The sequence below is a fragment of the Lonchura striata genome, chromosome 8 (genome assembly GCF_046129695.1).
Source record: "Lonchura striata isolate bLonStr1 chromosome 8, bLonStr1.mat, whole genome shotgun sequence".
Taxonomy (NCBI): Eukaryota; Metazoa; Chordata; class Aves; order Passeriformes; family Estrildidae; genus Lonchura; species Lonchura striata.
In genome coordinates this window covers 18,149,631-18,165,704 of record NC_134610.1, presented here as the reverse complement: position 1 = coordinate 18,165,704, position 16,074 = coordinate 18,149,631, and the positions used below count along the sequence as shown (strand labels likewise).

Below are 16,074 nucleotides of genomic sequence, written 5' to 3'. Positions count from 1 at the left end.
GTTTTTTGACACTTTAGGAGCATTAATTTAATGTTTGCCATGTTCTGAAGATTGGTGTTGTGGCAAGTGTGCTGAATATTATGTGGAACTCTTGACCTGTCAACATTTATTAGATGCAATATTAAAGAAATTATCATGGACTTCATGCTCATTTAATGTGCAGGGCCAAAGTTTGGAACCAACCTTCTTTATTTCTTTAATTCAACTGAAAAGATAGGTTCTTGTAGAGGAGTAAGGCCATCAGTGTGCTTTAAAATCTCAGTGTGGTTTACAAATGGAGTCCTTTTCCCTTGTTCTGATGTTTGGAAAGCATGAGTGAGAGGACCTGTTTTTTTCTGAAATTATTTTTGGATTTTTTGTGTTTGTTGGAAGAAGCAGTTGGAGTTTTTTGTTCCCTTTTCTATCAACTTCAGCACAAACCAGAGAGGGAGATGCCTTGACGAGTTAGAGCACAATACATTGCTGCTTGTTTATTAGATGCTTGAAATGAGCGTATATTCGGTAAGGCAGCTGTTAAGAATGACTGACAGTAACGGGCTTGTTTGTCTTTAAAGTGAGAACTTGTATCTTGCTGTTTAATGAGGGGTTTACAATGGTATTTAGGTTTTGTGCATAAATTTCAAGAGAGTTTTGTCTTGCATTCTCATGAATATGGATAAATTCAATAAACTGAGAGAAGTATTTTTTTGTCAGTTAAAAGCATCTTGGGCATCCTTTAAACTGAGGATATGTGTGCAAGAACTCCAGTTCTTGCTTGTCAAAATTTGAAGCCACTCTGTAACATCTCCTGTTTTATTGTCTACAGAACTGTGAGCATCTTGAGTCTGATTGCCATTCTCTGAACTAACTCCTTTATCAAATCTTTCTACAGTTCTGCAGTCATAGAATTCTTGAGTTTCACTGTTTATGCTGTGTGGTTTCTTTATGAGCTTACTTAAGAATGTACAGTTTAACTGTATTTATTTATCTCTCCATCAATGTTTTTTTTTAAAGCTAAAGCACCAATCTGGCCAATGTCCTGTAGCAAGGGATATCTAGTCACCAAATTTAGTAATGGAATATGCTTTGCTTGGCTGCTTTGTTCTCAATTATGCCATTGCACTAGAGAGGAATGGCTGTATTTCATGTTGCATTCTGTGTGTGTGGGTTCTTGTCTCAGTCATGAAGCTGAGCCATACATATGAAGAAACTGAAGCAAAGATTAAACTTACGGATATTTTAGAGTTTTTATTTATTGCAGGTAATCAAAGTGTATAGTGAAGATGATACTAGCAGAGCTTTGGAAGTACCAAGTGATATAACAGCCAGGGATGTGTGTCAGCTCTTAATATTGAAGAACCACTATGTTGATGACCACAGCTGGACTCTCTTTGAACAACTTACCCACACAGGTTTAGGTAAGACTAATAATGTATAATGATATGATGCTAAATAAGGTGTTTGGTTTTCATTTTCTTATGAAAGTACAATTCTAGTAGAAAGGCTTGGAACAAAATGATGGGAAGTTTTGTGTGAATTTTTTTCTTTTGGGAGTTGTTGCCTCTGATTATTTTTGAAAGCATAGGTATAAACTAGATTTTTTTCATGGTATATTTGTTTCTCACTGCTTGATCTGCATCTGTAAGAACGATTGGAAGACACTAATGGTTAAAGTTCTCACTGCAAATTCTTTCTTGTTCTACCTTGCTTTTCTCTGGCAGTTCTTTCTCTCTTATAGGTGGTATCTCCTGCTTATCTCTAGAAAGACTTGTGTTGTTGTCATTGGAAATAAAATTCTGTTTGTTTCTAACATACCTGAGTGAAATATCTGACATCAGGGACAGAAAGAGTTTACATAGTGCTATTTTATCTTTACTATAGGACTCGGTTTTTAGAAATAATGTTGGAGTGGCCTGTCAGTATTTTCCTTCACTACATTCAATCTGGCTAGATTTATGGTGAACTCAGGGACTGTGCTATTTAAAGGGAAAACAAAATCATTCCTCTAAACTTCTACATAGGACCAGTGAACTGTACTGAAGCCATGTCATGTGTAGTATTTTAACTACTGGTAACAAGATGTTCTAAAAAATTCTTTATTTATTAAAATTTATTTTTTAAAATTCGTCAGTGTTCCTCTAGTATAGTAAAACTTCTCTTTTTCTATTATCCAGTTCAAAATGTGTAATCTGTGGTTTCAAAATATAATGTCTGATCTCTGTTCCTTTTTGAAGTGTATAGGTGTACTTCTGCAGTATAAAAAACATAAGGCAATTCAATTGTAGGGAGAAAGGGATGCTTGCAGAGATGTAAAAAAGGAAGAATACAGGAAAGACTTAGCTAGAGAGGAGTTTAGAAGCCCACTGCTGGAATGTAATATTGAACTGAATCTCAAGTTACACAATCTTACTTGCTTTTACAGCACAGTGTTTCAGTACTGTGTTGTGTATGCTTTTGATAGGAAATGATGCTAGAAAAGATCTACTAGAAGACAAATGCCAAAGAAATATGGTGATAATTTCACATCACTCAAAATTTCCATGTTATTCTTGAACTTTGGCACTGTACTAGAGCTAAAAAAGGTAGTACTTCTGCAACTTCAAGGGCAGTTCCATCTGGTAGTGCAAAGTGTGGCTTGAAAAAGAGGATGTTCTGGACGCCTTCCTGCATTCTAAAATACATAGAAAACTCCATGGAGTTTTTAATTCTCAAAAGAGACTGTAATGGCACCTGGTATCTCCAGTGCTGTTGATTTAAAAAAATGTACACACCACAGACAAAAATCAAATGCCCCCACAAACATTTTTCCTGGCCACACCCTCCTTCCCCCTCCCCCCCCCCCCCCCCCAAACGATGTTTAAATATGGCTAAAAGCTATTGTTAGAGTCCCATTATTTCTCTGGATTTATCTAGGGAATCCAGCCCTGTGCATTTGTTGAAAATAAACTTGACTGTGCATATCTGACTCAGTTATGTTTATCAGCTATATTTGAAGGATGAACTACAAAAGCAAAAACTATTTTCTGCCCTTTTATACTCCTTTATCCTATGAAGGCAGACACAAATATTTTTCAAATTTCTTTTCTTGCTTTGTAAAATTTCAAAGATATTTGTAGCCTTTTGCACTGAATGCTGTAAGATGCTTCCAACTCAGAGTAAGGTCAGAGTTAAATCTGGGTCAAGGTTGAAAATGACTGCTATAGAAGAAGAGGTAGCAAAATGGTTACAAAACAGTACTATAAAAACAGCAAAAGTTTTCTGTATTTTATAGTGTAGCTGGTGTTCAAGTAGTGTAGTAACTATTGAAGAAGATGCCTTTGAGCAACCATGCCAAAACAATAGTGGCACTGTTTGTCCAGCTTTCTGTATTTGCACAGTACACTTCTTGACAAGTAGTTTGTTTTCTTCCATCTGGAGGGTTTCTTGGAAGATTTCAATATCAAATAACTAGTGAAATTGATTTTCCTAATAGTCTGATAATCTCAAAATTACAGAAGATCTTAATTCACCATGCAGTCTTATAATTGCTCCAGCTGCTTTCAGTGTAGTTCTAGAAAAAGGTCAGTGCTTAATTTTAAAAGTAAAATTATTTCCTAGATGATGAGGTTGGCAATTCGACATTACTGGCCAAAGAAATGAACAATTTCAGATATCCCCTATATATTTTTAGATGAATTATAATGGAGTTCTTTTAAGTGGCTTAAATCTGGTTTTGTTGGAAAGAGTTAATATATTAATCTTGACTTGCTTTAAGTATATTCTTGAGCACTGGAAGAGTAGCTTGAACAAACACGTCTCAAATGATGAGCTAGTTTGGGATTGTTTTCTGTTTGTTACTGTTGTATGTTTTACCCATGTAAATTTGAAAGTCTTTTTCATCTCATAAGTTAAGTGAATTGGTATTGAAATGAGAAGTGCTGTGAGAAAATGTGTGTGTCTGTGTAAACTCCAGGATTACATGGATTTATAATTCATCCATCAATTAGTGAACATTTTCTTTAAAATCTAACAGCTGTCTGAATACTCCCAAATTAGATATAATTGCATGAATCTTAGTGAGCTGAGCACAGTGTTCTACTTCTAATCAAGACAGACATTAATTACATCGATGGATTGTGCCTTCATTGCTGTGTGGGGGTATCTGCTGAGAAGATTTAAAAGGGAAAAAATCCCAACAAAACTCCCACCTAAAGCAAAGCATAAACCCACAGTCTCTGTATTTCAGTTTTCACAAACATATATACCCTTGGGTGCAGAGCTCTATTGTTGAACACTAAGGATGGTTGTGTCCTCACTGCTGCTGCCTTGGCAGCCAGGAAGCTCAGCCTTCCTCCCCACCTCCCCAGTTTTGCAGTAGCAGGGGCTCTATTTCAAATATCTGAAGCTCAGCAATTCTTGCAGTTCTATAAATCAATATATTTCAGAACTGTGTTTTTCTAGTATGTGTTCTTTTTATCCTAACATATTGATTTCAAATACATTTTTGAATGGTTTTCACAATGTCTAAGATCATTGAAAACAGCTGAAGTGTGCCTAAATTTGGATGATGGTGTGTCATCCCTACCACCAAGTACCTTGGTGCTGGGTGTCCCATACCCACTGCAATTCCCCTGAGCAGGGCAGGCTCTGAAAAGAGAACAGTCATCCATAACTGCTCTCCTTTGTAAGGGCAGTTCTATCTTCACCCAGAAATTTTTCCTTTTCTATGGAGAAATTTTTCTGCTGGCTGTAAACAGTTTTCTGTTTGTTTCTGCAGCTGAACACACATGTTCTAGGGCTCCTCTTTTTGAGTAGAAGGTAGTGCCTTGGCCAGGCCCATCAGTATTTTTCAGTCGCAATTTGATTTCGCTCTGCATTCTTACAGATAGTCTGTTAAGGCTGGGAAGGCTCATAAGGCACTACCTGTGCAATAGTGCTGAACAATGTCTTTCTATTTTTTATTTAGTTTAAATTTTTTCCCCACTGGGTGGCTAGAGAAGAGGCTTTTTGAAATGTGTTCTATCATGTACTCCAATATGAAATCCTTCATGTGCATTAAATACTTGCATAGTTAAGGAGGCTGTTGTGGACTGTAGCAGGTGCTCCTCATATTAGAGACAGCAGTAATAAAGAGATGACAGAAAGGGAGGTAGAAACTCTTTAGTCTAGTTGGAAGATAAAAATAATCTACCTAAACTGAAGGGCAGATTTTTCATGTCACCATTTAGAGATTTGATTACAGGGCTTTTTTTTGGAGGACATTCAGTATTTCAGTTCCTTCAAAAAAGTAAGTTTACTCAGTTATAATGTATTTTTTGCTGTGACACCTTAAAAATAAAGAAATATCAGCACCTTTACCCTTCTTTTGGGGTGATGCACAATGTCATATTTTTCTACCAAGAAGTAAGTCTTGAGGAAATGGTGTTTTCTTAAATGTCACGATGCCAACCATTTAAGAGTTTTAAATGTCATCTCAGAGGAGCACTTTCTCTCTATAAAACTGAAGGAAAAAAATGCTGGTTTTAACAGAGCTTCAGTTCTTTGCCCTTGCATCTGAAGAATGTGTTTTGAAGTAGAACAACCTGTAGAAGATTTCAAAATGCTTACTTTCCTTTCACTGTTTTGGGGTATTTTTTGTTTTCTGAATTTCTTGATAGTTTTATTTGCTTCATTTAATCTGGTTACAGAACGGGATTTTCATATAGCATCCTTAGTCTCTGTCTTTTTGGACTCAAGAATTGGTTAAATTCAGTGAAGAGAGAGTTAAATTCCATGGAAGTGTAACTTCATTCCACTTTATCTGTAGATCATGACAGCTCTTCTTCTAGTAATGAACTTGATACTTGCATTTTCTTTTAATTTTTTTTTTCTGTTTTCTTATAGGAAGAGCTATAGAAGACCATGAATTAGTATTGGAAGTCCAGTCAAATTGGGTAATGGAGGAGGAAACCAAACTGTATTTTAGAAAAAATTATGCAAAGTATGAGTTTTTTAAAAATCCACTGGTAAGTCTTAACATTATATCTGTAAAGTGGTGCAGTTACTTTTTCTAAAAACCAGTCTTTTTTGGTGCACACAGATAGAGTTTAATTTTTTTAGTGTAACAGGAGTCAAAAGGAATATTTGAAACACAGCAATGTATTATAGTGCATGTGATCATTGACTGATTCCTTTCTTACAGCTGTAAAACATCCATGTTCATTTTTTATGTTTGAGGGTGATGGGAGCAGCCACTGGGTTTAATTGTATTGAAATTTGCACATGGACGTAAAACAAAATTAAATTTTTGCAACTCAGGGAACTTTTCATCAAGTGACAACATAATATAAAATAGAGCAGTGTGAGGAGGGGCACCTGTAGCAAAGATGATTTTATTGTGAAGTGAAAATTGAATGTTCTGGCCCAGCACTGCCGAATTGCAGCTTCTCCCAGCTGTAGCTAAATGACAACTGACACGAAAGGCCATAAGCAGCCATAACCTATTAGGGAGGGGTAAGTGAAAGTGAAGCCAAAGTTAGCATACATAAGGAATGGAAAGAGAGCAGAGATATCTTGTAATGCAGAGATGTTGCCAAAAGGTTAATGCTGCTGATTCAGACCTTGGCTGATGGCAAAGGCCATGGAAGCAGTCCTGGCTCAGTGGAAGGAACTTGCCATCTGGTTGCTCCATGGTGTATTTGGACAACTCCTAGTGCTGTCTCTTACAAAACCACTTTATTTCAGATGTAAAAGTGAGAAATAGCAGAACTGCATGAGGGCTTAAAAGGTAAAAAGTGGAAAGGAATTCAGATTATCTATCTATGAAAAAGATAAAAAGGTAAATATAAAGATAACAAGAAATACAAGACGTTTGGGAATTTTTTTGTTTGATTGACCTGTATGTCTCTGGACAAATCATGATAGATTTGTCCCAGATATGACGATATCACTATACCAGTGAAAAATTTTTCAGTTTGAGATGGTATATAGTTAGTAAAGAGGCAATCACAGAATGGGTCAGCCTCCCTGCTCAAGCAGAGTCATCCCAGAGCACATGGCACAGGATTGCATCCAGAGGGTTATTGAATATCTCCATTGAGAGAGATTCCACGACCTTTCTCGGCAGTCTGTTCCAGTATGTGATCACCCACATAGTAAAGTTCTTCCTCATATTCAGGTGGGACTTTCTATGCATCAGTTTCTGTCTGTTGCCTTCAAAAATTAAGTTTATGTATTTTATAACCAGTGAGTGGAACTGGCTGTGGAGCATGGCAGACCTGCAGCTACACCAGCTTCAGCAGCTATAGCTAAACAGAGTTCTGGGTGTATTGGTCCCAGCTGTAGCTTTGATATGTAGCTTTTTAGCTATGATAAAGAATGCTTTATCATAATGAGTTAATGTGAATTAACCCTACCAGAAATTCAATTTCATTAAAAATGGAAATTGCTAGACATTAGGTGGCCAAGGGCCTTGAGAAACCATTGTTTGTACTGGTCAAACCCTTGTCTGCTTCATATCTTCATGACTGTATTGAACACCTCAGCTGCAGGTCTGTCCCATAAATTATCCCTTGAGCTTTCCTTGATAATGAAACTGGCATTTTATTTGTAGACTTAATCCCATCATGTTGATGTAGTCAGATTTTTTTTTGTTAATTTGTATAATACATAAAATAGAAAATTAAAAAACTGAGACAGCTTTTTCTGTATTAGTGGAAGTTATTACAAATATTTTACTGGGTTTCTAGTGTAATGAAAACAATAGAAAACAATACACTTTTCAGCATGTTGGTGTATAGCCTCCTTACTTTGTAGCATATTGACTCCCCAGGCAAGTCTTGTATGTCAACAGCAATAGAAATTACTGCTAGAAAAACAACACTAAGGGCCAGATATTGCAATGTGATTTGCACTGGTGTCTGAAACCCTGTTCCAGAGACTATTGATGTTTTCTCAAAATTCTATGTTTTTCAGCAAATAATATATAGCATGTGCCAAATTTTGGGATGATATTAAGGTAAGCTTAAATTATTGGATCAGGGAATCTTCAGTGTCTTGCATTGCACTGAGAAATTAAATTGCACTTCCAAAAGAGAAAGTTTTACATTTATTTCTACAGAACTTTGAAACAAGTTCTTGTTGTTACAGAGCTTTTTTCCAGATCACATGATATCTTTTCCAAGTGAGACCAATGCAGCACTAAGCCACTCTGGGATATTACAGGTATGTAATCCTTGAATGAAGATGAACCAGTGCAGTTGATAATTTCCCATTACCTGTGCTGCATGACCATAGTTCCTTATTGCTGTTGGATCTGTTGCTAGATTTTGAATAACTCAAGACATGGTTAATAACTTTTTTCCTCAAGAGATAAGAAACTATGTGTCCCTTCCTTGCAGCTATTATATGTCCACACTTGGAAACTTGGATATCCTTTAAGAATCAAAAAGCGCCAAAACAGAGAAAATACAGTGAAAACATTAAATACCTTTAGTGGGTATTTCAGGTGAAAGACCCTTTTTCCTTAAATAAGTGGAGGAGTGTTAACTTAGCAGCAAACTATGGTAGAATGGCAAAATACTGGTGATGTGACACACATGGATATAAAAAAGACTTAAATGGTTAAACTTAATGAGTAGAAAATTTAGACTGACTAGTATGATTTGTTAGCTTGAAGGCTACTGTAGCCTTCAAAAAAAATTATGGTAGGTCAGTCAGTGTTAGTCATCTTTTAAGCAGACACAAGATTCTAATTTACAGTGGGATTCATGAAATGATAATACAAAATGACCGTATCAGGGATCACCGTCTTACTTTCAAAGAGGGGAAAAATGAGTAATAAAGGTGGAAACATACACATCACTCTTGTTTGCTTGTCATTAGAAAAATTAAATAATAGAAGAAGAACTTCCACCAGTCTTAAGACAACAACCCTATGCATGAGTTTTGGGGATAAAGAATGATTGGAAAGGCAACATAACACAGGATATTTTAGGGCAGAAGCAAAAGAAACACTGAAATTACAGTTTTTAAAATATATGATAAGGTCTACCTTAGCATCCACCAGTAAATGAAAACCATTTTAAGCAACTAATTCTCAAAGCAATCCTTCATATTAAATAATTATATCCTTATAAAAGTAGATTTTAATAAAGATGTTAAGATTATCCCAAACATAGTAAAAATTTTTGTGAATTAGATTTGATACACACTAGATTCGGTAAGTAATTTTTACAAACCTAAGTAAAGTTTTTGTGATTTCAGAAGTGCTGAAAATCTAATGAAAATAGTGTCCCTTTTGCCACTGACATAATACAGACTTTGCAGTCTAGCATAAACATTTAATTTAGAAAATTATGTCCCTTATGTTAATAGAATTTTGTATTTTTCCTCACAAATGTAATTTGGTAGTCCAAAAAATAATGAAGACTTTTATAAGAGAACTGTTTGCCATATATTCTTGCGCAGAACTTCTTTAAGCCTATATTATGAGATCTATAATATGTTCAAAGCTGGTACATAAGTTTAAGAATCATTCTAAATATATATGTAGTTATGTGCCATTTTGGTAGCTTGAAAAACATGTTGCAAACTTTCCTCTGTTGCTATTTTGGTTGCATTGTATGCTTAATTGTATTTCAACAAATAAAACTTTAATAGGCACAAAGTAGAGAATACCTTGGTGGATTGTGCAGCCATTGTGCACATTTCAGCAGAAGCTGTTGGGTAAATTGTTTACAGTGAGTCACTATTTCCTTGGAAACTTTCATTAAGACAAGTTAATGGGCTGCATTATTATTTGTGATGTGCTTCGTTAAGTATCAAAAGAGACATTAGTTTGACAATTCAATGCTTACAAGTGATTAAAAAATCACTTCTGATACTTTGACATCCTTTTGTGGAATGAGATGTAAGCAAGTAAAATGTTTTCAAGGTCTGTTTTTTCTTAACTCTCTTTCAAAGTGGAAGAGTGAGTATTTTGGCTGATAATTTTGAATCAGAGCATCTTTGTAGAACAGAGCCACAAAGACAAAAGAGAAGTTCATGAGTCTCCTATCCATTTAGCATGTGCTAAGTAAAAGCACTAGGTCTGGGGTATACTGAATGTCTGTGTATTGCTGCCATAAAAACCTTTAGCCTACAGAAGGGGTGTGTCAGGGTACGGCAGCTCCGAGACACAGCGCTGTATGTGCATGTGTGCTGGTAGGCAGTCTGGGCCATTTGGAACTTGCTTTAGGCTATTTTTGCAAATTTGATGTTTTAAAATATGTCCAAAATGAACATAGTATGACAATTTTAAGATCAATATTAAGAGCCAGGCTTTCATTTCTTTAATCTCTGTGCTGTAGCAAGTCCCTCTTTCCTTAACCAGTTTCTCACATGACTGCCATTCCAGGCTTCAGGCTGAAACAGACCTGCACTAAATTTCAGTCTCTTGCCAGTCTCCTGGATGTTGTTTTAATCTCCCCATTGCCTTATTCTGTCTTCCACTCTAGGAAGTTTATTTGCTTCCCAGTCTAAACCTTTCAGGTGGATTGAAGTCTATAGGGGACAATATTGAGATTCAGAATCAATTCTTCACTAGAATTACTTGGTGCTCCCAAAATTCTTCAGCAGATTCAGGGTAAAACTCCAGCTCATTCCCAGTAATGCTGGTCTGGAACATGGCTGGCTGTCATCACATCTTTGAAGAAATCAGTCATCAAATTCAATAGAATTCAAAGTCCAGTATGATGATGGCTTCTTTAACTCCCTGAAACACTGCATGTTTCAACTCCTTAGTGCTGTCTATATCAGTATCTGAAGGACATGGTGGCATTTGACACCACTCTGCTTATCAGGGGATATATTTCACTGTGTGGAGAAGAGGGTGCAAGTTTATTTATGCATATTGTGTGACCAGTAGTCCCTGTATCCAGTATAGTATCATTTAGCTCTTCTCTCTTCTTCAAGTACTAAGGATTTTTCTTATTTTTATCTGCATAAACAGGGATCCATTCTCTCCTATAACAAACTTATATGTACCTCCATTAAAAAAATCCAAAACAACAAAACAAAGGGCAATAAAAAATCCCCCACAAAAATCAACCTGAAACAAAAAACAACCCAAGGAAATTTTCTTTCCTACTATAATTCATTTTTGGCATTTATTACAGACATTCAGTTCTCACTCTGAAATATTTTTACTGCTCATCTTTCTGACAGTTAATGGTTTTGACTACAGCTTGTTCATGTTCTATTTTCTCACATAGTCCTCAGCTGTCTTTCCTTAGAAAGGAAAAGATGGATTTAAGATTGCCTTTTTCCTAGCATTACTGCTACTTTATTTTAATTGATAGCATGGGTACAACAGTGACTGTTGAAGCTTAGCATTGTATTGCTCTTCCACTTTGGTCTGCTGAGTAAGAGAAGTGTTTTTCATGACAACATTTCTGGTTTGAAGCTCTTATGGCAGAAATCCTGGGGAAGACACTTGTGCAGGCAGGAAGCCAACTGCTCCTTTTAGTTTTAACAGAGACATTAAAGCCTAAAAAGATGCTCTTTTGTTTTTGCATACATTGGCTTGTTTAAATTTTCTTAAGGCTTTAATTTGACTTTGTTTATGGATTTTATACTTCTTCAGTTCAGCCTGCGTATTTCCCACCAGTGTACCTGTTAGTACATGGCAAAAGGGAAGATGAACAGCTGGAACATGCACCAAGTCCTACCCATCTGCTTCAGTATGGCTAAAATAGCTTAAACTGCATTTGCACTCAGCTGTGTGCCAGCAGCACGTGTAGATAGATGTACCTGGGCTTACTGTAATTGAACTGTTCAGGTGAACAGCTGTGAAGCTGTTCATAATGCAGTCCTGGTGGTGGGCTGGGGCACTGCCCTGGCCAGTGGAGCCCTGCTTGTGTTACTGCATTCACACCAGCTCAGGTTGGTCTGCAGCTGGTACTCATGCATCTCACTGCAAGGCAGCAAAACAATAAAAGTTAAAGAAACCTTGTATATCTTGGTTGGACTGTATTATTTAGTGGCCAGAGGACATGGTGTGCTTCCAAAATAACATTCACATTTTCATTCTGCTGGAGTCCAGTACTGGCCAGTCCATCTCTTGCCTTGTAATCTGTTGTTTCACTCCTCAAATAAGATTTTCTGGAAATAGAAGTGTGGAGGAGGAAAATTCAGCAATGAAAACTGCAGATATTGACCAGAAAATCCTTTGTGCCATACCTCTATATGAGCCTTGACAGAATTTATGATACCACAGACCCTGGGGCAAGGTTCCTTGAAGAGCTCAGTAATAACATATTCTGTGGCATATATGGAAATAGAAGAATTCTGGGTTAATATGTTTAGAGTCATAGTTCTGAGTAGTGTTATTGGAAGAAGAGTGATAAAAATTAATGTCTTACATGGAATTAGGGTAAAGTTAACATGGTTGCTCACTTTTAGTGGGTACTTTTGCAGCAAGACTGAGTACAGCTGTCAAAACCTCAGCAAGATAAGAGCTGTGTTGCACTCTGACAATGTCTGATGAAATGGCTGAAGAGAAGTCACTGAATATCCTGAGTAGAGGCAGGAGCTGTCTTGGGGACTGACCTCTCTAGTTTTGGTTCAACTAAAGCTCCTCCTTAAGCACCTTTCCCTCCTTTTGAAAATCTAATATCTGCCTGACCTGCATGGTTTTGTAATTCAGATTTTGTGGTTTGCTGAATTAATTTTAACTCAGGTCAGTTAATTTCTCTGGTTTGTAACATGGTGGGTGAGGGTAGGGACGTAATTTTTTTTTTTCTGATGTTAGCACTGATTAGCAGTTTTATATAAATAGGGTCTGAGGCATCGCATCAGTACTTCTTACACTGGTTTAGTTGCAGAAGTTCACATATTGCAGAAGTAATGCTCTCATTTCAAACCATATGGTTCCATATAAATATGTAACTTGCTTAGCATACCTTGGAGTTATGTAACATTCCTACATGCCTTAAATGAGAGGTGCTGATGATGGGATTAGATGTGATCATAACTGAATTACTGTGGTGTGATAGTGTATTTAGGAGTTATTCCCCTTAGCCCTGAGTATGTTATTAAAATATAAAGCTGGTTTCAGAGGAAAAGAAAAATGCATGTCTGATAATTTCTTTCAGATGTTCCTTAGCTCCAGCACGTATCCTGAGATTCATGGTTATTTGTATGCAAAGGAGCAGGGGAAAAAATCATGGAAAAAATTGTACTTTCTTTTGAGAAGATCTGGCCTTTATTTTTCTACTAAAGGTACATCTAAGGTAAGGGAGAAAAAAAAAGCCAGAGAGCAAGAACTGTGAAGTCAGAGCACATATGTATGTATTTATCATTTCTTGTAATAATAATAACCAAATTTTATAATGAAATAATTAAACTGATAGTGATAAAAAAGAAAAAATAATTCTAGTTATTATAGATAATCTAGAGAGTTATGAAGATAAAAAACTGGAAAGGTCTTGTCTTAGAAACTCTGGTTTCTTTTTCCCTGATAAATTTGCTTCATTCTGGTTGATATTTCTCATAACAGTACCCTGTTAAAATGAATTTTCAAATTCTAGTTAAATTTCTGAAGTATAAGTAGATGTTCTGAAAAATTGATATAGTACTTAATGATATAAAATAATTTTTACAGGATAACTTTGGGAATTCTCAAAATTTGTCACTGGACAGTTTTTCATTTTACATCAATTTTTGATAGTGGTACTTTAAGCCTTATCATATAAAACATTGGAGTTGAGAAACCTTTTACATAAACTACTCAAACCAATGTTTATTCATGTTTTGGATTTTCTGTAATTACCTGCCAAAGTTTTTATTGAGCTAGTTTGTATCCTTTGGCAAATTTATTTTGTTTGCTTCCTTGATATAATTAACTTAGTGGGTAGAGATAATGATTAGAAATGATACTGAGCAATATAACAGTATGTGGTTTTTCTGTTTATGAAGGTTTATTTTGTTTTGATGTTTGAAATGCATACTGCTCTCAAAACTTGCCTCCTACTCTAATTTCATTATTGCTTGAATCTAGGAAAGTTTTCTCAGAAATTATATAACTTGTAGTCTGGGTTGTTTTTCCCCTCTGGAAGAATAAACTCTAACTGATTTGATTTCTTTTTCCACTGCATTATGAAATGAATATTGAGTTTCCTCTTTTTAGATTTCATGATGTCATGGTTAAAAATTGCAGTTTATAAGACTGTATTTTGGAAGAGGATAGCTACTGTATTCTTCCAAGTTTCTTATCTGGAGAGGCTGGCTAAAAGTAGTCTAACTGTATTACATTACTTTTCTTTTTAGGAGCCAAGGCATCTGCAGTTTTTCTGTGAATTCAGCAATAGTGATATGTACATGTCTTTAACAGGCAAAAAGATTTCTGGAGCACCAACAAATTATGGATTCTGCTTTAAGGTACAAGCTTATTATTCTGATACATATTAAAGCGAGCCACAGTTTTTAGGTAAGCTTAACTTTCTTTAAGGCTTTGTAAGCAATATTCAGCTGTCTATTATAAAATAGGAGAATTAGTGGCTTTTATTTCAACAGGTATTATCTTCAAGATATGCTTTTATGCTAAAAAAATGTGCTGTGGCCTTCTAGCCTAACAAATCAGGAGGAACCAGAGACCTGAAACAACTGTGTGCAGATGATGAACAAAGTAGGACCTGTTGGATGACAGCAATTAGGTTACTCAAGGTAATTTTTCTGTGTGGAGTTAACTTCTTGTTTAAGTGTGCTATGTGATATCTTGATGCTGTGAGTAGAGAGTTAACATCATTTTAGGTTCCTATGCAATAGCAGTAGCCATTTTGTACTTTGAAATTCTTTTCAATTCCAATAAGAAGAGAGAGACCAAATCCTGGAATCATTGTAAAGGACAGAATGATGCCTCAGTCCTGAAATAATTTAACATTAAGCATATACTTCTGTGTAACAATGTTGAATTCAGTGAGATTGTTTAGTAATGTTGAACAAAGCCGCAAGAATACAAAAGGGAACTTAAATGTTTTTAAAATATGACTGTTTGTGACAAAATAGGAACAGGCCAGGTAGTGTATTAATTGGGTGCTATTTAATGCAAAGTATACACTTATAAAGGCAGCAGCAACAATGATGATGTACATTTCCTTAGCCTAACAGCTTTTGTCTCTGGTTTTTAATGGTAAAAAAAAAGTGTGTGCTATCTTTTTCATCTGGAAAAAAAACGTACTTGGCTTAGATTTATAATTTAAAATGCTAACCATGTTATTTTCTGATTTTAGTATGGGATGCAGCTGTATCAGAATTACATGCAACCATATCAAGGTAGAAGTGGCTGCAGCCCTTTGAATATAACACCTATGGTATGTCCCACAGTAGCTCCATGCATAAATACATGTTTCTCCCATTGTGCTCTTTTCAAGTAACTTGTGTCAGTTACACTACTGACCTGCTCCTTCAAAACCTTGCATGTGCCAATGCTTGCCAAAATATTTAGGGTACCAGGGTTGACTAGAGAGCTAATTAATTAATTTCCTGACTTAGAATAAATGAGTTAAAAAGCTTTATCTTTGTAAAATCTTCAGTATTTTGGGAGCTTGCTGGCTTATTACTGTTGAATGGAAAGATTTTGAAAACAATGCATTAAAAGAGAAGCGAAGTGTTTAAGGTTACACATGCTGCTGAAAAAGGTTGTAACAAATCTTTTTCTGTATGCTTCCTCTTTTAATTTTTTTAAAAAATATAAAATATTAAGTACTTGAGATGAATTTGAACTGGTGTAATACTCACTGTACTCCGTGGGAAAACCAAATTTGGCAGATGGTCTGCCCTGTTTTGGAGAAAAAACAGCCTATACTAGCTACCATGTCCATTTTCTCAGTTGGAGAGTTGGGATTGGATGAGGTTGTCAGTTTCTTAATATCTTACGTTATCCCAGCTCTTTATGAGTCATTTGATTTCAGACTTTTTCATGGATGATTTATATCCCTTTTGTGGTTTTGGCTAAATTGGATAAAATTACTTATTGCCAAGATCTGTGACAATGATTTTATGGTGAATTTTTTTTAGCTTTTATTTTAGTTCTTGTTGATAAAATGCCTGAAAAATGCATTTGCTATCACAGGTATTCACAAAAGTAGTTTTCAGTGC

The 16,074-nt window shown here is 35.7% G+C and overlaps 1 protein-coding gene across 1 annotated transcript in view; it reads left to right on the top strand.

The window, feature by feature from the left end:
* Window positions 1-16,074, top strand: part of GRB14 (growth factor receptor bound protein 14) — a 57,564-nt gene that overhangs the window by 31,195 nt on the left and 10,295 nt on the right. Inside the window, 7 exon segments of the mRNA XM_021528607.3 lie at window positions 1,241-1,397; window positions 5,842-5,963; window positions 8,086-8,160; window positions 13,071-13,208; window positions 14,245-14,355; window positions 14,545-14,640; window positions 15,207-15,287. Of these exon segments, the coding sequence (XP_021384282.3) occupies window positions 1,241-1,397; window positions 5,842-5,963; window positions 8,086-8,160; window positions 13,071-13,208; window positions 14,245-14,355; window positions 14,545-14,640; window positions 15,207-15,287 (780 nt within the window).